This window comes from Delphinus delphis, chromosome 5 (genome assembly GCF_949987515.2).
Source record: "Delphinus delphis chromosome 5, mDelDel1.2, whole genome shotgun sequence".
NCBI lineage: Eukaryota > Metazoa > Chordata > Mammalia > Artiodactyla > Delphinidae > Delphinus > Delphinus delphis.
Window position 1 is genome coordinate 119,722,916 of NC_082687.1, and position 25,206 is coordinate 119,748,121.

The 25,206-nt window shown below is 39.1% G+C and overlaps 1 protein-coding gene across 5 annotated transcripts in view; it reads right to left on the minus strand.

Moving 5' to 3' along the window:
* TRPC3 (transient receptor potential cation channel subfamily C member 3) overlaps positions 1-25,206 on the minus strand; it is a 79,639-nt gene that overhangs the window by 22,647 nt on the left and 31,786 nt on the right. For 2 of the 5 annotated variants that reach the window (XM_060011854.1, XM_060011857.1), the window contains 7 exons: positions 19,817-19,981; positions 16,863-17,079; positions 14,546-14,779; positions 12,384-12,648; positions 8,194-8,389; positions 7,309-7,518; positions 3,747-3,830 (listed from right to left, as the gene is read on the minus strand). In XM_060011854.1, coding sequence (XP_059867837.1) covers positions 3,747-3,830; positions 7,309-7,518; positions 8,194-8,389; positions 12,384-12,648; positions 14,546-14,779; positions 16,863-17,079; positions 19,817-19,981 — 1,371 coding nt within the window. The remainder of the gene's footprint in view (positions 1-3,746; positions 3,831-7,308; positions 7,519-8,193; positions 8,390-12,383; positions 12,649-14,545; positions 14,780-16,862; positions 17,080-19,816; positions 19,982-25,206) is intronic. The other 3 variants (XM_060011856.1, XM_060011858.1, XM_060011855.1) reach the window with 2 other exon arrangements.

Sequence of the window (25,206 nt, forward strand, 5' to 3'; positions counted from 1 at the left end):
ACCTAGAGACCATGCTCCGCAACAAGAGAAGCCATGACAGTGAGAAGCCTGCACACCGCAACGAAGAGTAGCCCCTGCTCACCGCAACTAGAGAAAGCCTGCACGCAGCAGCAAAGACCCAACACAGCCATAAATAATTAATTAAATAAATAAATGAGTCTTGTACCACAATGTTCATTGCAGCTCTATTTACAATAGCCAGGACATGGGAGCAACCTAAGTGTCCATCGACAGATGAATGGATAAAGAAGATGTGGCACATATATATATACAATGGAATATTACTCAGCCATAAAAAGAAACGGAAGTGAGTTATATGTAGTGAGGTGGATGGACCTAGAGTCTGTCATACAGAGTGAAGTCAGTCAGAAAAAGAAAAACAAATATCGTATGCTAACACATATATATGGAATCTAAGAATGGATCTGAGGACATAAGGAGGGGTAAGGGTAAGCTGGGACGAAGTGAGAGAGTGGTACTATCAAATGTAAAATAGATAGCTAGTGGGAAGTAGCCACAAGGCACAGGGAGATCAGCTCGGTGCTTTGTGAACACCTAGAGGGGTGGGATAGGGAGGGTGGGAGGGAGACGCAAGAGGGAGGATATATGGGGATATATGTATATGTATAGCTGATTCACTTTGTTATAAAGCAGAAACCAACACACCATTGTAAAGCAACTATACTCCAATAAAGATGTTTAAAAAAAAGAAGATGCTATCAGAAAACTACTAGAGCTAATCGATGAATTTGGTAAAGTAGCAGGATACAAAATTAATGCACAGAAATATCTTGAATTCCTATACACTAATGATGAAAAATCTGAAAGAGAAATTAAGGAAACACTCCCATTTACCACTGCAACACAAAGAATAAAATACCTAGGAATAAACCTACCTAAGGAGACAAAACACCTATATGCAGAAAACTATAAGACACTGATGAAAGAAATTAAAGATGATATAAACAGATGGAGAGATATACTATGTTCTTGGATTAGAAGAATCGACAGTGTGAAAATGACTATACTACCCAAAGCAATCTACAGATTTAATGCAATCCCTATCAAACTACCAATGGCATTTTTCACAGAACTAGAAGAAAAAATTTCACAATTTGTATGGAAATACAAAAGAACTTAAATAGCCAAAGCAATCTTGAGAAAGAAAAATGGAGGTGGAGGAATCAGGCTCCCTGACTTCAGACTATACTACAAAGCTACAGTAATCAAGCCAGTATGGTACTGGCACAAAAACAGAAATATAGATCAATGGAACTCGATAGAAAGCCCAGAGATAAACCCACAAACATATGGTCACCTTATCTTTGATAAAGGAGGCAAGAATATACAATGGAGAAAAGACAGCCTCTCAGTAAGTGCTGGGAAAACTGGACAGCTACATGTAAAACAATGAAATTAGAACACTCCCTAACACCATACACAAAAATAAACTCAAAATGGATTAAAGACCTAAATGTAAGACCAGACACTATAAAACTCTTAGAGGAAAACATAGGAAGAACACTCTTTGACATAAATCACAGCAACATCCTTTTTGACCCGCCTCCTAGAGTAATGGAAATAAAAACAAAAATAAACAAATGGGACCTAATGAAATTTAAAAGCTTTTGCACAGCAAAGGAAACCATAAACAAGACGAAAAGACAACCCTCAGCATGGGAGAGAATATTTGCAAATGAAGCAACTGACTAAGGATTAATCTCCAAAATTTACAAGCAGCTCTTGCAGCTCAATAACAAAAAAACACACAACCCAATCCAAAAATGGGCAGAAGACCTAAATAGACATTTCTCCAAAGAAGATATACAGATTGCCAACAAACACATGAAAGGATGATCAACATCACTGATTATTAGAGAAATGCAAATCAAAACTACAATGAGGTATCACCTCACAGCAGTCAGAATGGCCATCATCAAAAAAATCTACAAACAATAAATGCTGGAGAGGGTGTGGAGAAAAGGGAACCCTCTTGCACTGTTGGTGGGAATGTAAATTGATACAGCTACTATGGAGAACAGTATGGAGGTTCCTTAAAAATCTAAAAGTAGAACTACCATATGACCCAGCAATTCCACTACTGGGCATATACCCTGAGAAAAGTGTAATTCAAAAAGAGTCATGTACCACAATGTTCATTGCAGCTCTATTTACAATAGCCAGGACATGGAAGCAACCTAAGTGTCCATCGACAGATGAATGGATAAAGAAGATGTGGCACATATATACAATGGAATATTACTGAGCCATAAAAGAAATGAAAATGAGTTATTTGTAGTTAGGTGGATGGACCTAGAGTCTGTCATACAGAGTGAAGTAAGTCAGAAAGAGAAAAACAAATACCGTATGCTAACACGTATATATGGAATCTTAAAAAAAAAAAAGGTTCTAAAAATGGTTCTAGGGGCAGGACAGGAATAAAGACGCAAATGTAGAGAAGAGACTTGAGGACACGGGGAGGGGGAAGGGTCAGATGGGATGAAGTGAGAGAGTAGCCTTGACATATATACACTACCAAATGTAAAATAGATAGCTAGTGGGAAGCAGCCACATAGCACAGGGAGATCAGCTTGGTGCTTTGTGACCACCTAGAGGGGTGGGATAGGGAGGGTGGGAGGGAGACACAAGAGGGAGGGGGTATGGGGATATATATATATACATATAGCTGATTTTCTTTGTTATACAGCAGAAACTAACACACCATTGTAAAGCAGTTATACTCCAATAAAGATGTTAAAAAAAAGAACATAAATTGGTACAAGCTCCATGAAAATCAGTTTGATAATAGCTAAAAAATTAAAATGCACATATACTTTAACCAGACAATTCTATAGGCTTGCACGTTTCAAATATCATGTATAGAAGGTTACTTACTTGTATTGCTTGTAATAGCTAAATATTGGCAATATCCTCTATTTCCATCAATAGAAGGCTGATAAATTAAATACAACCATATAATGGGACATAACGTAACCATTACAAAGTAAGACTTTGACAGTCAGTGTGCTAAGCAATTTTGCAGAATGTGGTGTTTCCAAGAAAATCATATGAACAGGAGTACACCCATTAATTGACATTACCATTCATTATAAATTCTTTGATCCTCATTCTTGTGATCTTGTACTCAACAGAAATCTAAAGATTTGGTAGTCAAAGTGATCAACCAGATGGGAAGGACTATACCCTCTTCTGAGTTGGAAAATAGTGTTGAAATGTCACATCCAAGATCAAAGGGAAACAGGTATTTTAAAGTAGTACTGATGCAACAGTATAGCCTAAGATTCCATTTGAAAAACAGATTATCTGGCAAAATGTACCAGGTTTTTTTGTACTGTGAGAACATTATTTTCCTAATATACCACATCTCCCACTGCGTTCTCCAGCTCAAGGTGTATGAAAGTGATCTTCGGAAATTGTGGCAACACTTTGCTTTCAATATCACAAAGGAACTCTTCTTCCTCAATCAAACAAACAAATAAACAAAACAACAGCAAGAAGAAGAAGGAGAAGAAGAGGAAGAACTTGGACTCTGATTTCTAAAGCGCCCTCTAACATACCATTTTCTCTGTTCTGTTCTACCCTCACAGCACATCTGAAGAACAGAAGAATATAATTCTTCTCACTTTTCTCACACACACACACACATGCACACACACACACACATGAACACAGAGACATATATGGAACTACATACAGATAAAGAGATATGTCTAATGAATGCTTACCTGATAACGTGTTGGCGGATTGAGAATGCTGTTAAAACTGTGTGATTCAAAAACTCTTGAGTTAGACTGAGTGAAGAGGTTTAACTAGGAAAAAATACAATTAGCCTAGTAAATTAGAATACATTTATTTGGAAATCATAAATATAATCTACTTTATTCTCCCTCATAACTTTTCTGGAGTCAACATTTCCGAGGGACATTTTGTGGAAGCTGAGTTTTATGAACGACTTCATATATTTCCAAAGGCAAAAATTAATGTGAGCAACACGCTCACATTTATCAAAATGTTGGACAGATGTACTGTAATAGAACTGTTTAACTGAAAAAATATTTTTTAAAGTTGTCTCGTGTTAAACATAATTGTTCCTGGGGTCCTTGTACACTTTATCAAAATGTCTTCATGGCATCTAGAAGGAGAAATTGCACAGAAGCAACTCTATCTGCTCCTGAGCCTGTGTTCCTCTCCTACACTTGAACAGATACACACTACAAGTTCAGAGGGTATAGGGTATCATTTGGTATTTTGTAATCCTAAAACATGAGCCAAAACAAAACGTCTTCCCAAGTATCTTGGAAGTACACTGTGCCAGGTTCAACACTTTGGAGAGAACTGGACTAAGGTATTTTGGCTTTTTTTCTTTTCTCTTTCTTTTTAAGGTTTAACTTTTGAGTAGGTAAGAACAGAAAGCAAGAGGAGACTGTCGTTACTGTCTACCCTTCACGTATGTGAACGGGGCCTGCATCTTATTCACAGATAAGCTGCTACCTATACAGTGTGATTCAAAGGCAGGGCCCTTTATCCAAGAAAATGTATTCACTCCACCACCTGTCTTCCCACCATCATAACTTAGGAAGCGGTGGGACACTAGAAGGGAAGGAAGTGGCACTTATAGGTAAGGATCCTCCCGGTTTTGTCCTCTTTCGATTGTGGCAGGAGAAAACCTCAGCTAACAAAGTTAATTTTCCTATCTGCCACTAGAGGTCAGTCTCTGACTGTTGACTGAGGTTAGAGGTAAACGTTAGATTGATTTCTTGAGGTTCCTTCCTGTCCTCTAAACAAGAAAAGCAGAAACATAATTTCTCCAAATGTTTACTAAATTCAGGAGACAGTATCTATAAAGATTAATAAGATTAAAGAGATAAAAACAGCTCATGAACAATTTAAGAAATAAAATCAAAGCAGCAGGGCTTCCCTGGTGGCGCAGTGGTTGAAAGTCCGCCTGCCGATGCAGGGGACACGGGTTCGTGCCCCGGTCCGGGAAGATCCCACATGCCGCGGAGCGGCTGAGCTTGCACGTCCGGAGCCTGTGCCCCGCAACGAAAGAGGCCACAACAGTGAGAGGCCTGCGTACCGCAAAGAGAAAAAAAAAAAGGAGGTTTTTTTTTTTTGGCCACACATGCGGGATCTTAGTTCCCTGACCAGGGATCAAACCTGTGCCCCCTGCAGTGGAAGCGCGGAGTCTTAGCCACTGGACCACCAGGGAAGTCCCCAAATGGCAGTTTTTAACCAGATATGGGCAGACTAGGAAGCCAAGCAGCATGGCTCCTGAAAGATCAGTGCTCAACCTTCTTCTGTTTCCAGCAACGTCTCTGAAGAAAGCTATTCTTCCTGCCGCTGTTGCAATACAGGCAGGAGAGGACACCCTAAACAGAACACAGCTGCCCCCCTCACATCCCTGTGAGCAAGCTGGGTTTTTTTGTTTTTGTTTTATAACAGGGGTCTAGGTAGCCACAGCCAACTTGAATGTGCTCCTCTCAACCTGTTAGTGTTTCTCCCCTTCTACATTATGACAGTATCAGGAATGAAGTCAAATGTCAGTGAAATCATTTGCCTACAGAAAGAAAACTTGAGGGTGTGAAGTGCTGGAGCTGTGAGTTCCCATGCTTGAACAGCTTCCCTTTTAAATAATAAAGCCTCAGAGAATAATAATCAATCCCCAGAGAAACAAACTGCCTTCCAAACAAAGTCCATCTCAGCAGTAGCAGGAGCTGCCCAGGATGGCAATTAGAACCCAACCCCTTTAAGACACCAGCTAAGCTGCAGCTAAAGGCACAGCCCGTGGGGAGAAGGCGGGGCAGTAACCAAGCCAGAGCCACAGCTGCTCTGGGCAGGAGCAGCCAGGTGGGCAGGAGGCAGCCAGGTGCAGCAGAAGGAGTTAGACCTCTGAGGCCGGAAAACGCCAATTCCACGACTACCCCCACACTGGCTAGCTCTTGTGACCTTGCATAGGTGAGTTGTTTTAATGGCTTCAGTGGTCTTATCTATAAAATGGGAATAATAATACCTACCTCACAGCGTTGCATGAGGTTCAAATGTACGGCAGAGCACTTTGTAAACTGTGAATGAGGAAGGGCACTGATATTTGTTGAGGCTGGAATTTTGTGCCTCTCGTATCCTCCTCACAATAACCCTGTGAAGTTTTCTCTCTTTCAGGTGAGACAACTATGGCTTAGGGTAATGAAGTGATTTATCCATGTTACTTTCTAATAAGCCTTAAGCCAGAATTGAAACCCAGGTCTAATGCCAAGGCTCTCTTCCTTACATTATGCTGCTTCTCACAGTATACAGTGAGATATTATTTGAAATCATAGCCAATCACTGTCTTAAGAGCCTTAAGAGCCCATATTCAGGTCAAACAAAGAAGGTTTAAAAGGCTACCTTCTTAAAGAGTAAAATGTAGAGTATTACAAATCTTGGAAATGCACATCTCTTTTAAAAAATGAGAAATTAAATTGCACTAATCCTGTCTTTTTCCCCAGCATCAACTGAGAAAAAATATGAACTTCGTGGAGGTAACATTGCTATATTGTGGGCTCCATTTTCACAACTTTTAGGCAAAATTATATTTTAATTTTGCTCCTGTCTGCTTCACTCCCTATTATTTGAGGTTCTGCCAATATCCTTCTGTCTCCTATACCAATTCTACCTCTGCAAATTAAGTTCCTGATTCCTGATACTAAAGAGCTAGCATGGAACTCATCTTTGTTAAAATACTTTGACTCAATCAGCGTGACTCAAGAACAAAGCATTCTTGATTATTTATAAAAGGGAGCATTTATGGTTAATATTTGGGGGTGCTCTTAAGCCTGTATCAAGTTTATGATATTAAAGGAAAAACGATTATTTAGCCCAATAAAGGGTTTCTACAAATAAGAATAATATGTTGCTGGTGAACTATATATACAACCAAGAGAAAAATATGAGGATAGAACTATCTAATTTCAGAATAACAATTGAGAAGCATGGAACACACACAAAAAAAACAAAGTGTTTTCTAGCAATAACTTTTCTGTTTACTTTTAACAAGTTAAAGAAGTTTTTTGTTTGGTTGTTTCTAATTTGGTAGTTTACATGAAATTCTGACCAAAAACAAGGCATAGACTAAGTGACTTCTTGATATATTATGAAGACATTAAGTATTAGTCTATGAAAGACTATGGAATGGACGGTTACTTTCAACATCTTCTAAGTTCACACATAAAAATTATTGAACAAACGTCAAAAGACAAGGAGAAAGACAAAACATTTATCTTCAGGTCTCAGAAAGCTTTTGATACCTACCCTGGACTTTGAGTTACCCATTCCCATTTCTATATCCTTCTGTAGCCTTCTCCTTCTGCATCTGGAAAAGTTAATGATCCGCATGATGAAATAAACAAATGACTTTGGACTAGGAACCAGACTGAAGGGTGGAGGTAATGTTTTTCCATCATCAAAATACGATAACCAAAGTTTTGAGCGAGCAAACTTCCATTCTACGTCACTGTCATCCTGTGTCACAAAAACAGAAAAAATATAACTGATTTTAAAAACTAAAAAGTCTAGGTGTTCAGAGTACCAGTTTTCAACTCTGGAGGACCTAACTTCTGCTTTGAGAACACTATCTTACGTGTTTCTAAAACACAGATAGAAAGACTCGATGGACTTAACAAACAGTAAAGCACTAAAGAGATACAGCACACTAAACTGGAGTACATAAGAAAATATATATACAGTGATGAAGAAAGGCACCAAATCGAGCCCAATCCCAAACAAAAATAAAGTGATTTCTAGAATACTAAAAATTCTGACTAGATAAAGAACATCATCAAAGTTTACCAGGCACCTAGTAATTCCTCTACTGGGATCTTTCAGATGGTTGGCTGGCCAAAATAGGAGAGAATAATTTCCCTATGGCCAATACTTCTTCTAGACACTAATTCAGCAATATACCCTGAGAGAAGGCAGAGTGATGGTAAATTCATGAGGACCCTGCTGTGCTCCTAGAATATACTAGAAGCTGTATTACCACCTATCCAGATGGAAAACACAGAGAAAGGCCCTGCTTTGGTCTAAGCCTCTTTGTTGACGAGATCAGGAGCTCCAGCACAGGGCACAAAAGCAGACACAGTGTGCTATTAGAACGAAATGGCAAGGACAGACACAGTGGGTAGGAAGCAGATTTACCTCAATTTCTTGATAGGAGCTATTAATCATAGCAATGAGCATGTTGAGTAAAACAACCACCATAGTTACATTGTATATTCCATAAAGAACGTATCCAATATTCTCTATGAATTTGTGATCATATTTGAGCACAACGGAAGTCACTTCAGACAACCCAAATATTGACCAAAACAAAGTCTTGAAACTTTCTTCTACACTGTTGAAAGAATAAGGTACAAAGTAAATAAATAAACAGTTTTCAGTATGAAAAAGTCAAAACAAGTTAAGGTCTGAATACTGCACAGACGTAAAATGCTATTGTATTAAACTATCATCATAATACCCCGATCATAACAATTTTGTTATAATATTTAATAGAAAATTTTCTCTCAGGTTTTTAGGAACTGGTGATTAAATGGTGCCGATACCTAGTTTTTCTTTAAGTTATCATCAAGTGAAAATTTTCCGAGCTTGGCAGGTGAAAGTTGAAGTCATGCCCCAATACCCATTCCTTTTTCCTAGAAGGATGGAAGTTTGGGGTTTGACTTTGTAGGTGGTTTAGGAATTTAGGTCGGGTTTTCTGGAGTAGAACAAGATTAGGATTAAAATTATATACCCACTTCAAAAAAGAGTATGTACAAACGTATTCCTTGCAGCATGGCAGCAGGGAAGAATGAAAACTAACAGAATATCTATCAATAGAAGAGTGGGTAAATAATTCTGGTACATCTATAAATGGATTGCTATGCAGCCACTGGGAAAAAAATGAGACCTATCTGGCTTTATGTGTTTATATAAAATGATATCCAAGATATATAAGAGAAAAAATGAGATGTAACAAGTGTGAAATAGTCTACTGTTTTAACAACAAAGAGGGGTATACAAACTCTTATATTCTTGTTTATGCAAAAACCATCTCTGAAAGTAACCAAAAGAAACCATTGCCTCTGTACCTAAGGAGAACCTAAGAGACTGGTGTCCAAGGCTGAGGAAGGGGACAGGCTCTTCACTGTAGATACTGCTCTATGTGTATTTTTCACCACAAGAATATATTACCTACCTAAAAGTTTTACTTAAGTGGAAGTGAAGAGAAGGCAACAGAATTAAAGATTCCTATTCTTTTCCCTTCATTTATATAGTCTACTTCCTGATTCTTCCATCACAGCAGTTAGCACTTAAGCCCTCCCCAGACTAATTACCTACTTGTATCCCTTAAATGAACTATGCCGACTGAATTTGCCTGGTTTTGTCATACAACCGAGTGGTAGTCACTGATCTGTGAACCATGAGAATAATCCTTAAACAGTTACACATGTAGAATTCCAGTAAAAAGGAGGGTTCCAAAGTAAGCCCTTTTTTTTTCAAGGAAATAGTACTTTTTTTGGTTTGTTACAACAGACGCTAAACAACAATTTTATAGATTTGCAGGTTTTAGTACTAGTTTAATTCAATCATTCAACAAGTATTGAAGGAGCACCTATTACATTATAGAAATTGTGCTAGACACAATTTCTATAGAGGGTTCTGTAGAGGATAGAGGGTTCAACAGAAAGGTTCCTGTTCCTGTAGAGTTACTCTCGATTATGAAACATCTGATGATGTGACATTAAAGCACAGATGCTAAAGGAAGAATAAGAAAGACTATTAGCCTCTTTGTTCCTGCCGTGAATTTAACAGCATCACAAAGTGTCCCCACTCCCTCCTCTTCCTTTGCAAACCTTCCCACCTCTAACGCTGGGAATATAGATTCCCAAGAATCCACACGTGTGGGGAGAGCGGGGGAGGGAAAAGGAGAGGACACTGGCAGTTCCTAAGCTCCTACTACGGGCAAGAGGCTTTACATAAATTACCTTCCATATCCTTACAATGACCTGATTCAAACCTTATTGTGTTTTTTTTTTTTTTGGTCTCACCACGGGGCATGGAGGAATCTTAGTTCCCCGATCAGGGATTGAACCCGTACCCCCTGCAGTGGAAGCACAGAATCTTAACCACTGGACCACCAGGGAAGCCCCTACAATACTTATTTTGAAAACAAGAAACTAATACTGAGAAATGTTAAGATACTTAACCAAAGACCACAGCTAGAAAAGAGCAGACGTTGCATTCACAGCCAGGTCTGCCTGATTTTCCAGCCTATGGTCTTTCCACCATATCGTGTTGCCAGGTCCTCACACAAAGCAGTGACGAAATGTAGTGTATAAGATGAGTTCTCATAGAGGTCAAAGGGGTACTACTGTGTGCAGGATCTCTCTGTCCTTACCCCCTGGGTTCAAACAGAATTTTTTTTTTCATCAATAAAGTGAGTTTCAGTTCTCTTTCACCCCTACGATCTGCTCTATATTAACTACTTGGAAAAATTCATTTCAAAACAATTTAGATGCCTGGAAGGGCTGGATATTCTACTTTAGTCCACAGGGAACTTACTGAAGGTCTAGTTTGTTTTCAGCTGTGGCATTACAGGGCACAGAGGGTACAAACGGAGGCACGGAGGACCTTCTGATCTCCTCACCTGGAAGGACCACAGTACAGACGGAGGGCCCGCCTCCCTGACCGCTAAACAGCAATGGGTGACAAAGGATCTGGCAATGTGGACTTCTCCATGCTGAGGGAACTTAAAGGGACAATAACTAAAAAAGCTTATTCAAGGAAGACTTCATGTGGAAGGTAGGCCTCCAGTGCAGATGTCAGTATGATCAAAGGAAGGAAGTGGTACTACTGTATAGTGGATGGTACAACGTTTAGTTATAATTTCTTCTTCTTCAACTCCCTGTACTGATTAATGATACATTAACATAAGAGCCAATGCTCCAGGACTTCCTTTGTGGTGCAGTGGTTAAGAATTCACCTGCCAATGCAGGGGACACGGGTTCGATCCCTGGCCCAGGAAGATCCCACATGCCACGGAGCAACTAAGCCCGAACGCCACAACTACTGAGCCTGTGCTCTCGGGCTCTTGTGCCACAACTACTGAGCCTGCGTGCTGCAACTACTGAAGCCCACACACCTAGAGCCCGTGCTCCACAACAAGAGAAGCCACCACAGTGAGAAGCCCACACACCACAACGAGGAGTAATCCCCACTCGCTGCAACTAGAGAAAGCCCGCACGCAGCAATGAAGCCCCACTGCAGTCAAAAAAAAAGAAAAGCCAATGCTTCTTTTTGAAATAATAGTAATGGCTACAAAATGATGAAACTAAATTTAACGTCATACATAATGTAAGAGATATCCAGTATTAAAAATTTGCTACCCAATTCTCTTAAAATAGCTAGTTTTATCTAGAATTTCCCTGAGTTTTGATCCACTCTGTGATCAAACATTCACTAAACTCAAAGAGATGAGCCTTTGGAGCAATGTAATCTCACACAAGCACTGTTTTTGTTTTCTTAGGTTTTCTCCATCCCTTTCCTTTTTTTTCTTTTTTCGGTATAGCTGATGTACGATATTACATAAGTTTCAGGTGTACAACACAGTGATTCACGATTTTTAAAGGTTATATTCCATTTACAGTTGTGACGAAATGTTGGCTATGTTCCCTGTGCTGTACAGTACATCCTTGAGCCTATGTTACACCCCACAGTGTGTGCCTCCTAGCCCCCCCCCCAATTATTACACGCCCCCACTGGTAACCACTAGTTTGCTCTCTACATCTCTGAGTCTGTTCCTTTTTTGTTATATTCACTAGTTTGTTGTATTTATTAGATTCCACATATAAGTGATAGCACATGGTTTGTCTTTCTCTGACATTTCAATTAGCGCACTCCAAGTCTATCCACATCTTCTTTATCCATTCCTCTGTTGATGAACACTTAAGTTTGTTTCTATATCCTGGCAATTGTAAATAACACTGCTATGAACACTGGGGTGCATGTCTCTTTTTGAATTCGTGTTGTTTTTTTTTCTTATATATACCCAGGAATGGCATTGCTGGATCATATGATAGTTCTATTTTTAGTTTTTTGAGAAACTTCCATACTGTTTTCCACAGTGGCAGCACCAATTTGCATTCCCACCAACAGTGTACAAGGGCTCCCTTTTCTCCACATACTCGCTAACATTTGTTATCTGAGGCACTAACTATGTTTAATGGATTATTTTCCTGCTCTTAAAAACATCTTTATGACAATCATTGAAAAAAATTTTTTTGCTTCATCTAGACTTGTTAGAATTTCCCTTCATCCTACCTTTTTTTGTAAAATGTTTTACTTACGTGGTAAAAGCAGCATTTACTTTAGCCCCAAGGTAGTAAGAATAAAGTATGAACATGCCAATCATAAAAGCAAGAAACACCATAATAAAGAGGACCATGAACTTAAATATGTCCTTCACAGTCCTTCCAAGAGAGATCTGTAAGGGGCCGAAGCTCTCATTCGCAGGGAGGATGTAGGCGATCCGAGAAAAGCTGAGCACGACAGCTATGGCATAGAGACCTTCAGATATGATCTGAGGGTCAGAAGGGAGCCATTTATCTCTGGCTGCAAGAAAAGAGACAGAGATTAAAGATGGAACTTTCTATTCATTGCTAACTACGTGGAATACCTTAAATAGGATCTACCTTGTAGGTAGGTGGTTATTATCTCAATTGAAACTACTCTACATTTAATGAACTGTCCAGGCACTATTTTTCATGTTAAACCAGGAACATATGAATTCTACATTCATATGTTTCTTTTAATGGAGGAAACACTATTATAAAGATACAATGCTGACTTCACATTGAGCAGAAGCAGAATATAGTACAAGAGATGAAAAAAGAGGTGAAAACACTTCGTTAGATACAGACTGTGTCCAGGATGACAAAACAACTGACCTGACTGATTTGTCCCCTCAGTTACCAGATTTATTGACCGGCTATTTTATCATCCTATAGGCTCAGTTGGCACAAATCTTCTTTTCCCTAGTTCATGGGAAAACTAGGTCATCTATCAGTTTATGCAAGTAAAATGTCATATTATAAGAAGTGAGAATGTCACTGAATCACAATGGTGCTGTCAATGTGATGTCTGAGCAACACAGCTGGTTCCTGGAAAGTATAAAATGCTACTGAGGTGCAAAAATCTTGGCAACAGATTCTAGATGAGGACCCCCAACACCCCTTTCAAGGTTATTTTAGTAAGTTCACAGCAGACTACTGGGTACTCATTACCCTGGAAGATCAGCAAAACACTATGTGGTTAATTCTGTGAGAACTGGGTCACTCCCAGAAGGATGGTGCACTGCAGACATTTCCAACAACAACAAAAATGAACATTTATTGAATGTTTAATATGTACCAGACACTGTGCTTTCAATGACTCTATGGATCTGAGGTTATTATTCTCTTCTCAAAGATGCAGAAACCAAGACTTAGAAAGGTTAAAAACTTGATCAAAGTCACAGTAAAGAGTGACGCCTAAATTCACAAATTTCCATTCCTCCCGATGACAGTCATTAGACACACACAAGTAAATCTAAATAAGAAGGTACTGAAATAGTCAAGATATATGTTACACACAAATACAATCTAAGCTATTTCCTTAATTATAAGTGGTAATCACTTGCTCATTTGATCCTTAGTATGTAAAAATCTTTGCTTGCTGACAATAAGAGATAATGTGTTTAAATTTCACAATGTGTAAAACGTGCACCTTCATTTTAGAGCATGCACTCAGCCTTCTGCAATAATGTTAACACGCTGCTGGTACGTATCACAGTGTACTTATAAAGAGTTATTCCTTACAATCAGAACGCATTTAAACTCTGTGCCTGAGTTTCCTTATCTGTAAAATGAGGGTTAGACAATGATTGCTAAAATCTTTTCCAGGTTTAAGATTTTGCAACTATATGAAAATTTGCTAATTGCGGCTTCCCAATTTCGCCTCAAGGGAAGGGAAGCTAACATTGCTTAATATCGGTTTGCAGTGGGCAAGGAAGGCATCGGTAACCATGCACATCTGATGTCACTGGGGTCTCCTGCTCTCATGATCTACAGAAGCCTGGCTTCTCCATCCCATGTCGGTCATAGGAGCACAACATCCTTCCCAGCATTTCTGCTGGTTCTGCAAAGCTTACATTCTCACTGTCACTTTAGCTCCTATTTCCTGCCTCTGCTGAATTTTTGTTCACCTCCCTCTACAGCAGTTTAGCACCTTTTATTATCTTCTCTAACCCAGGCTCTCATCTTCCACATCAAACAATTTAGCAAGCTATTTTTCCCCCCAATTAAAGACAATTTCACGTCCTAAGAATATATAATGTTATGTCATGATGTTAGGCTTAAAGGTAATTTTCTCCCACCTTGCAATACCTCCTTTTTATAGATGTGAAAACTGAAGCACAGAGAAGTAAACTAATTTGATGAGACAAAAGAGGACTCTGCAGCTGATAACTTACCATAAGTGAAATACTGTATCTCTGGTGGAAGTGTAACTTCACTGAGGTCGCTCTCTTGGACATAACTGTCCACATAGTGTTGTGCTTTTGTCGCCTGAAGGAAAGCCAGGAATCTGGCTGTGAAAGCAGCAATGAAGATGGAGAGCATCCCAAAGTCTAGGACATTCCACAACTGCAAAATGTATTCCCTGGGTCCTTCCAGCCAGAGCTCCTTACACTCAGACCACATCATTCCTGTCACAAGGTACACAGATTACAGACAAGAGTTTACTGCTTGGATAGGGAAGCTACTATTTCACCCACCATCTGTCCCCACCTATAAAATGCCCCAGTGTATAGCTTGCCACTGGGCACTGTAAAGCACTGATGGACTACAGCTTGGGAAGGGAGGTGCTGGGCAGAGTTAAGTGAAAGAAGAAGCTTCGACCAAAGGAATGATTCACTCCATCAAGTTAGATTTTGGTGAAACATAATTCTACATGTGGCACCAGAAATGGTGCTACTCTTATGGGGGTAGGGCAGGAGGGAGGGAAGGAAATAAGCAAGGAAGGCTCTTCACATCAAATGATTTTGGCCCATGAAACACTTGGAGGAGAGGAGAAAATTCATCTTTATAAAATGACAATGGTTAATTATCAAATCATGGTGATTATTAGAGAAATAAGCCCCTAATTGAAAACCCTACTCTACACTTTTTTTTTTTTTTTTTGCGGTACGTGGGCCTCTCACTGTTGTGGCCTCTCCCGTTGCGGAGCACAGGCTCCGGACGTGCAGGCTCAGCGGCCATGGCTCACGGGTCCAGCCGCTCCGTGGCATGTGGGATCTTCCCGGACCAGGGCACGAACCCGTGTCCCCTGCATCGGCAGGCGGACTCCCAACCACTGCGCCACCAGGGAAGCCCTACACTTTTAACAAGAACAGTTTTCCAGTCATCCAGGAACACTTACCTCATTCCCCTACCCTCTCTCCTCATTTCAGCTTCATGCTGAGAAGGTGAGGAATGTCATTGGAAGAAGAAGAAACCCTTAAGCAGGAGGCCCTAGGACATTATGAAGAAACTGAAAGCAGAAAATGTCCTTCTGGGAGAAGAGGACAAAATATGCCAGTTTAACAACTTGTCCTGACTATGTAAGGGGAAAATATTGTAGCGCTTTTAAAAGACATGTAGTGGGGCTTTCCTGGTGGCGCAGTGGTTGAGAGTCCGCCTGCCGATGCAGGGGACACGGGTTCGTGCCCCTGTCCGGGAAGATCTCACATGCCACGGAGCGGCTGGACCCGTGAGCCATGGCCGCTGAGCCTGCGCGTCCGGAGCCTGTGCTCCGCAACGGGAGAGGCCACAACAGTGAGAGGCCCGCGTACCGCTAAAAAAAAAAAAAAAAAAAAAGACATGTAGTGGCTCAAAATAAAATTTATAAAATAATTGACCCAGGTTAAGGCTACAGGAGTGAATGAGGAGGAGAACCAACCCATTAATTTGGGAACTGAGAAGATAATAAGAAACATTCTGTGTGAAATAGAATATCCAAAAATGACTTTGGATTAGTGATCAATAGATAAACTGGTTCCAATCTTTATTTTTTTCTCATATTGCTTAAAATGTTTACTTTAACATAGCTATTCAAAATGAGCTATTGTGAGGTGAAGTAACAAACATTCTGAAAATGGAAACTCTCCTTAAAAAAACCTCTGAAATGGAAGCAATAAATGTTCTTTAATCATCAGTTAATAGCCACTAGGTTATTTCAGAACTATTTCAATTAAATATTTGATCATCACAATGAGTCACATTTTATTTTTTTTAATTTATTTTTTAACGTCTTTATTGGAGTATAATTGCTTTACAATGGTGTGTTAGTTTCTGCTTTATAACAAAGTGAATCAGTTATACATATGTTCCCATATCTCTTCCCCCTTGTGTCTCCCTCCCTCCCACCCTCCCTATCCCACCCCTCTAGGTAGTCACAAAGCACTGAGCTGATCTCCCTGTGCTATGCGGCTGCTTCCCACTAGCTATCTATTTTACAGTTGGTAGTGTATATATAAAAATGGCATTTTATTCAGTAATTGAAGTCGGATTTCTGAAACATGGTATATTTATAATTAAGCTTATGTTACTCATAAAACTTTTGTTTAGTGTTAAGGGATACCTTTCAGCATTATCAAGCTGCCACGTTATTCCAGTATTTGCTATTCTGCTTATCTTACAGTGGGGATGTTGTCACCATATAACGTACCACAGCATTTTAAATAGAACATGGCAATCATTATATGGATGTTATTTTGGTAGAAATTAGAATACTTGAAATAAAAGGCTTACCAAGAACCCAGACCATAATTAGCATTTCAGTCCATGTGAACTGGGTGGTTTTCACCCTGAAGATCTGTTTGGGATAGTCAATAACAGTGATATTTGGCAACGTGGTGATTCCTTCGAATCTGTCTGAGGCATTGAACACAAGCAGGCACAGGAAGATGATGAAAGAAGCAGCGTGTGCCACAAACTTCATAAAAGGGCTTCGCAGAATTTTCCCCAGCTGTAAGAAGGCAAGCAAACAAACAAAACAAACAAAAAACACCAAAACCTTTTACTTTAGGAAATCTGGCTTCCACTTATGAAAACTACTATACAGGATAAAAAAAAAAAACAGAAAATGAGAACACTCTCAAAATTCTGCTTTTGTTTCTGAAGAGTTATACATTGTAAAAATTACTCCTTTTAGGGGATGCTTCCTCTAAGTATAATTTAAGAAGTCTTCAAACTTCATTGTTTCTAAATATCCAATTTGTCTTAGGATGTACTTCATTCCCAGATGCATTTCTGGAAATTACAAGGCATATACTGGTTATTCTTATTTTTACGTGAAAGATTATGCAGTGTCGGGATTTTAGAGTCTAGGAAAAGAAACTCCAAATTTGTAATATGTAATTCTTTATAATTGAAATGTTATGATGAGTTTGTGGACTCATTCATTTATAATTGAAATGTTATGATGTTTTTGTAGCACATTACAGAGCCTTTGAAGGTTAAAAAAAACTTACAACTACAGAAGTAAATTTTTGTTCTCACTTCTACATATTCCAAAATCAATTTGTACTTTGTATGATATAAAAAGGCAGAAAATATTATAATAAACATAAATATTTTATCTGTTGCTATCCAATAAGAGCAGAGAGATACACAATAATTAAAACCTCTAGGTAGGTTAACTTAATGAAAAGTCATCCCTGAGTTTGGAAAATCATATAAGTAGTACAAAAGCACTTTTAAAATTCAGATTATAATGATTTTAAGGTAACTCTTTTTAAATCCCATGTGATATAATGTCCTTAAAAGCCATATGTTCTAGTAGAAATGAAAAACAATTCTTCCTGTCCCAAGAGCTTCTGCAGTCTAAGAATCAGGTATATTTGGTAGATTTATCAGAGAAGTTCTCTATTCTGCATACTCAGACCCTACTTTCAAACTCAGTCTGTGACCTTAAAAAGTACCAAGGTTCACATGTAAAAGACTGTCACTTCAAACAAATGTTTTTGTACGTCCAGAAACTTAATTTGATGTCAACAAATAACCAAAGAATGTCAAGCATTTCTGGGATTGGACATGAATGCACACAGACAAATGTCACATGTTCCATATTAGACACAGAAAAATAAAGCACTCATTTACATAACACTGTGCTGTGCCCCAGCTGCCAAGGAGACACACTGGGGTAGCTCATCCACAGCACATCGTGATCTGGCGGGAGCTGCCAAGTCTGTCTCTCCTAAAGGTTGATCTCTGAAAATGTTAAATAACATAAAAAAAAAAAGCAGCATGCCTATCTTAAAAAATGGGACACATGTGGAGAATTCTTACTATATTGTCCTTTCACCACAGGATAAGTGGTATATGGCAGGTATAAATGTGGGCTCCAGAAACGACTCAATTCCCTCCTTTCCCTTCTCTGCTGGGCAGAGTTCACCACATCATTAGCTGCACTTTTACAAGTGAAGAAAAAGAAGAATAGACTTCAAGATGCCTACTTCAAACTCAATATGTTTTAACTGGGTAAGCTGCCCTAAGAGACAAACATGTATAAATCTGAACATTGCAATTCATTTCCCCCAAGAAGGGAAATTATTTGGGTGGGATATGATTTTTGCTTTAATGAATGCTCTCTCCTTATTTATAGTTTTCAGTTTTTAGTGTTTATGTATTAGCAGAATCTTGAGGTATTTGCCCATGATATATAAAAAAGGAACTTAGCTGAGTCATCAAAATTGATCAAAATGACATTTCTGCCTTAAACTGCATGGGCAGCTCAACGACGAAGTGAGATGGATGAATATTCTTACACGTATATGGGCCTGCGGAGCAGGACTCTGCAGGGGGAGACAGATGCGCCAGAGAGATGACGGATTTCCAGGGTCATTTGTGAGTGGCCTTGACTCATTTTGCCTGAAACTGCCTCTGATTTTAACAAAACCAGATTGTAGAATATAAAAATAAGACTAAAGGATCTCAGAACTGTTTCTTCTCCCTGGCAGTGTCCTTTATTAACCTAATACAGATTCTGTTAGCATGACTCCTATGCCTTTCCACATCTTGTTTAGAGGACCTCTTAGGCACAATTAAAATTGACTGTAAACTGGCAAAGTTGAGAGAGGGATAAAGGTAGTGAACAAAATGATTCAAACAAAACTAAATATATGAACAATCTAAAAAATCCAAAGCCCCCAAACCCAAATTCAACACTTTTTAGAATCTCCTGAAGGAACAAAGGGCTAGGGGCACCTGACATGTGCTTTCTTAAAGACTTTGGATAATACCACTGTTCAGAACCTAGCTTAATACACCCAGCCTCAGATCTTTTTGACAGGTTCAACCGAGCTGCCTTTTCAGTTCTCAGGTTAACTGTTTCTTGGAACCACTGCAGTAGGGCTCTTCCTCTTCCACAGGCCAGCCTGGTAGACTATTTATTAAGCTGGCAATAGAATCGGTACAATTGCTACTTCACTTAAGCAGCTTTTCCTCCTGCTTACCATGGGGATTTAATCTTAAAAGCCTAAGTATTATATGCCTGCAAATATGATCTATCCCACTAGTACCAAATTCTTTTCATCCCTTATTTGAACTAATCCAGTCATTAAAAAGCAGAATTCGTATTCTTGAGTCAATTAACATTCAGGGTAAAACTGATAAGAGCCTTAAGTAGGAAGCTTTTTCCTTTTTCATCCTCAAAGGACATGGTACACCAACCACAGAGGAAACAGAGGTGGAAAAGCCGGTACCCTGCTGCAAGGTGCAATCCAGTAGCCGATGGCAAGGAACGGAAGGCCCAAGGCCACGACCAGAACCACCAGACACTTGATAGCTACCGTCTGTTCCCGCAGGCCTGAGAGGTTCTCGTACCAGATTGTCAAGAGCTGCTGCTGGCAATTGGGGTGAGCCACAAACTGTTGGTCGGAACAGAGAGAGAGGGAGAAAGAGAAGTAGGTTACCATGCCATTGTCGACAGCTGGGCTACCGAATGCATGTGCATCCTAAAGATATTAGGCGCTGGATATAGGCACTGGAAGGTTTCTGGTAATATTCTTTACTTTCCCTTTGTTTTTCAAAATTGCTTCAGAACTATTACAAGAACTAAAGCGGAAACATGAGGGTAAAACTGACGTTGTCCTTAATCATAGTTCTTTCTCTCTGTATTTACAGACTCCTCTCTGGAATCTGGGTGACATACGCTTTCCTTTGCGGAAACGTGTCCCATGTTGCTGTCTGTCAGCTTACTTGCATTCAGTTCAAAATGGAAAAGAAAATAGTTATTTGGTTTACTGGATACTACAGCTAAAAGAGAAATGTTACTGTTTCATGAGCAACTCCTAAAATGATACATCTATGAAAAATATATACATGATATGTCCCATGTGGATGTATGCCCTACCATAGCAAATATGCAAAAGATTTGCAAAAACTCAGTGAACCTCCAAGTGTTATGCTTGATCCACGTTTGCTCTGCTTCCAGGAATTGGCATCAAATATCATGTCCATCCTATTCTAGTAATCTGTACTCTTTTTGTTGTTTCCTCTATCACAGGTGACAAACACACAAACATTTATCTCTATCAATTCTTTTATAATTACAGCTCTAATCAGGAAAAACATGAGCAAATTATACTTATTTTAGCCCTGCTATTTTATTTTATTATTTTTTTATTTTATTATTGCCATCTGATTTTGCTAAGTCATCTGCCTACATCTATATAGAAGGACTGGGATTTCATTAAGGTCCTGTCTTCATTAAGGTAGCAGAATATATTTGTAGTCAGGCCCATGTGAAAAGGCCCCTACGTCAAAAGGTGCCTATCTGCAGTTGGATATGCCTTTCTTTGAACGGCCAGCTGCACTTTGCCCAAGCTTGGGAATTATTCAGGGTCATTCACAAATCAGCGACGAGTGTCAACATATTTTTAAAAAAGAGTGCTTAGCAACACAAAAATCAAGGTATAACTGTCTTCTATAAAATGCTATAAACAACAAAGAACCTGCTAGGAAGTACCCATGAAATGTTTTTGCAAATTCTGAGAGGCAAAGGAAGCAGCCGCAGTTCCCACTAAGCAAAGGGGTCAACTTTAATCAAGTTCTAGTTAATGAGCTGAATGCTTCTTAGTAACTCTAGGCAATTCCTCAAGTTACCTGGCTATCTATCAATAGCTTACTTATTTCTTCAAGGAAATGAACAGGATTCCACTTAGTGGTGTAGAGTTTACCATCAGCTGTTCTAATTTTTTTAAAAAAAGAAAAGAAAAAACAAAAGTAAAACCTCATCTCCCAGGTTGGGCAGTAGAGGCACAATTTTCCTCAAATTCTCACTCTTTTCCCCAGTGTGCACCCGCCCTCTGGGAAGTCCACTGACTTTGCTATGACAGCTGCCACCACTGTGCAGAAGGAAAACTTGACAATCCATTGACAGAGGTGGTGAGGATGAGTTTACAAATATCAGGTTTGAAATACTTAACTGAATTTTTTCCCAATAATACAAAGGAAATGAACAGCAGGATTTGGGAGATTGAAAGTACTAAAAGGAAGATGCTATTTTTTTCTTGCTCGATGAGTTCAATGTGAAAAAACATATTTTATCTTGTAAGTTCCTTTTAATTTAGTTATAAAAATCCCAGGTCCTGAGGCTCATGGGTCATTGCTAGTGGCTAAGTATACATTAGATCTTCTTTCCAAATTCAAGATTCTGTCACTCTTCCAAAGTTCTGATTTTTGAAAACAGTATTTCAAGATCAATGCAGTCATTATTTGAACTCATGATGAAATAAAATCAAGGTTGAAGGCTTCCTGGGGTCTATGTAACAATTTCCTAGGAGTCTTACTGAGAATTTCTCCAAACTTCCACTTGTGCCCCTGTACTCTATTGGATCAATATCTTTCTGCTTCACCCCTCCTTTTGTGTTAAGAATCTTCATCCCCTCTACGGTTCTTCTTCTTTTTTTTTTTTTTTTAAGATTTAATTTTATTTAATTTTGGCTGCATTGGGTCTTCATTGCTGCGTGCAGGCTTTCTCTAGTTGCAGCTAGCAGGGGCTACTCTGTTGTGATGCTCGGGCTCTAGGCATGCAGGCTTCAGTAGTTGCAGCACGCAGGCTCAGTAGTTGTGGCTCACGGGCTCTAGAGCACCGGCTCAGTAGTTGTGGCACACAGGCTTAGTTGCTCCGCGGCGTGTGGGATCCTCCCGGACCAGGGATCCAACCTGTGTCCCCCACATTGGCAGGCGGATTCTTATCCACTGCACCACCGGAGAAGTCCCCGTTCTACGGTTCTTAAATGTCTGTCTCATTCATTCATTCATTCTTCAAAATGTCATAAGCCCCTCCTACACGCCAGGAAGGTATTTGGTACAAGAAAACCAAAACGGGAACATCAGTATTGCAGTAAGTGATAAGTGGTCCCTGTTCTAGAGCACACAGTAAGCTCTGCATAAATGTGAAGAAGTTATTATAATGGAGACTTGGATTCCATATGCTTGCCAAGATAAATAATCAGCATTTAAAATACTCTTAATTTGAAAGTTGGTCCAAATGTCTTGGTGTTTGGAGGATCTGCATTTGTGGGAAGTTGGAGAGATGTAACTAAAAGGCAGTCCTGTGACTCCAGGTAGGCTCAGCTTAGGAATGGGAATGTTGCATTCAGAGAAACCTACAGGTAGAGCATACACTGTCATCAGGTCAGATTACCACTTGGGAAGCCAACACGCACTTGTTTATAGGCCAAGGGTTTCTGTAAAACAGAAAATCCGCATGAAGTTAAGAGACACTTGGACACGTGTCCCTGTGAAATTGATGGACAAACTTCCCTTTTGTGGTTGTCCAGCCTTTCTCAGGTTTTAAACTCTTGAGTACAGAAATAGTAATGTAGTATGGCTCCATCTTCTTGCTCTTCCTCCTTGAGCTAATCTTTAAATTTGAATCTTTAAATGCTTTATGGGATTAATTATACTGTATAAAGTTTACAAGGCCCTCAAAGACTTGGTGGAAATCAATCCTTTCCATATGGCATTATGCAATGATCAATCTTTGACCTGGTGTGACTTGTACAATACAGTGCAGACACTTAACATATGTTAAATACCAGCCAAAATCATGGTGTTTGCACTTCACTTGTTACACTTTAAGATTCAACCTAACAGGTATATCTCCTATACCATTAATTCTACCCTCTTCTTAACTGAGATCACAATACGGCACCATATGGCATTTAATCCACGGAAAGCAAACACAAATAGATATTTTCCTCCAATGATTTAAAATCCTAATACAAGTACACAAGGAACATTTTAAAAAAGAAAATAAAACCAGTATAATAGTAGCAAGTGAGGGCAAAAGAGCTAATCCTTCTAGGAGCTGAGTTTTGCTCTTTTCAATGACTTCAAAATAGGGCAGTAACCTTTATCTCTTAAAACTGATTTACCTCCTAAAAAATGTCCTTATGCTGCCACACCAGTCACGGCCAGCTGGATAAAATTTGTATGCTGTTTCTTAACTTCAGTGGACCAACAAATTGAAACCATTACAGAAATAATACCCTTATTTGAGGTTTTCTGATATAAAGGGAAAATGCTTGACACACAAGAAAATCTCAGTCTTTCAATGGAACAAAACGACTGGAGCATAGAGAACAAACTCTATTCCCTACCAAATGACTGACAGATTGTAAACTGAACCACCAATCAGGGCAGCTGATAAATTTCAACCTAAAAAAATTACACTGTCTTTTTATCAGATTAGCTTTTCCAAGAACTATCTTCATGGGAATACTGTTGTACAAAAACATGGTAGGAACACTCTGTTTTTGTTTTTAATGACATTGCTGGAGCCACAGTTTACAATATTTAAAAGAAAATATTCTTGTGAATAAAAACTAGATCACTCATCTTCTTTTTAAAGTTCTTTGAATTGTGAAATATAAACTGAAAACTCCACTGTGCTGCACAGCAGAAACTGGCACAACTTTGTAAATCAACTCTACTTCAATAAAAAAAAAATTTTTTTAAAACCCCTGAAAACTTACATTGTACACGTTTTCTGGATTTCAAACCCACTGAGTGCAAAGTGCTGTTACCAAGACCTAACCGACTGTTACCTTTCAGGTGCCTGAGCACAAACATGGCAGAAGCCCTACAGTGCAGGACCCCTTCCCGTGCCGGCTGCCACATGCACGCCAAAGTCTCTGCAGTGGATTTACCACTCTTTCATTGTACTGCTCACTTTCTGGGCTTTCTTTTCACACTTTCTGCCTACACAGTGGATAATTTTATGTGTCTATATTGCTGCATGTCTCATTTCTAGATGATCTTTCTACGGTTAAACCTAATCTCTCTCTGGAGGAAATAGAGCAAGGAGGAAGAACTCAGGAAAGGATTTCCTCTTTCTCAAGAGCTCGGTTTTCCAGATTTGATGATCCATCCAGTGCTAGTATCTTTTATCTCTGTCAGGGGCTTTCTTACAATAGAGAAAGCTCACTTGAGATAGGTAGGACTCCCGTTACTTCTATGGGGGGAGTGGATTGATATTTATCCTCAAGTCAGAGAAGATAGAGGTACAGTCATAAATAGAGCTCAGGACTTTTTGGAGGGCAAATAGTCCATTATTCTAATTGGAAAATAATGAATGGTTTGCCTAAAATTTAATTTTCTTGTACTTATTTTTAAAAAACCAAATTTCACCCTCCACTCTATTCCATTCTCTTTTGTAGAATAATGTGGGTAACTCTACAAACGGTAATAACATTTACTATCTTTCCAGTTTTATTATTTACCTTAAAGACCCCTCAGAAGTGAATCTGGGATGAATAAGCTTCAACATCCACTCCCTGATAGAAGATACATTATTGTTTGTTCCCCACTAGTAGTGTATGATTGCTCATTTCACCAACAGCACTGAGAATTGTAATTTTTTATTCTTTAATAATTTGAGTGAGAGGAGATGGTATCTGTATGTTAGCATGCATTTCTTTTATTACTAGAGGGTTTGAAATTTTAAAATATGTTTGTTAGCCATTTGAATTTTCTTTCCTGTGAATTACCTATCTAAGCCTTTTGCTTATTTTTCTACAGGGCTCTGAAAATTTTCCCTATAAATTTGTTTGTGTACTTTGGATATTAAGAATATCAATCCTCT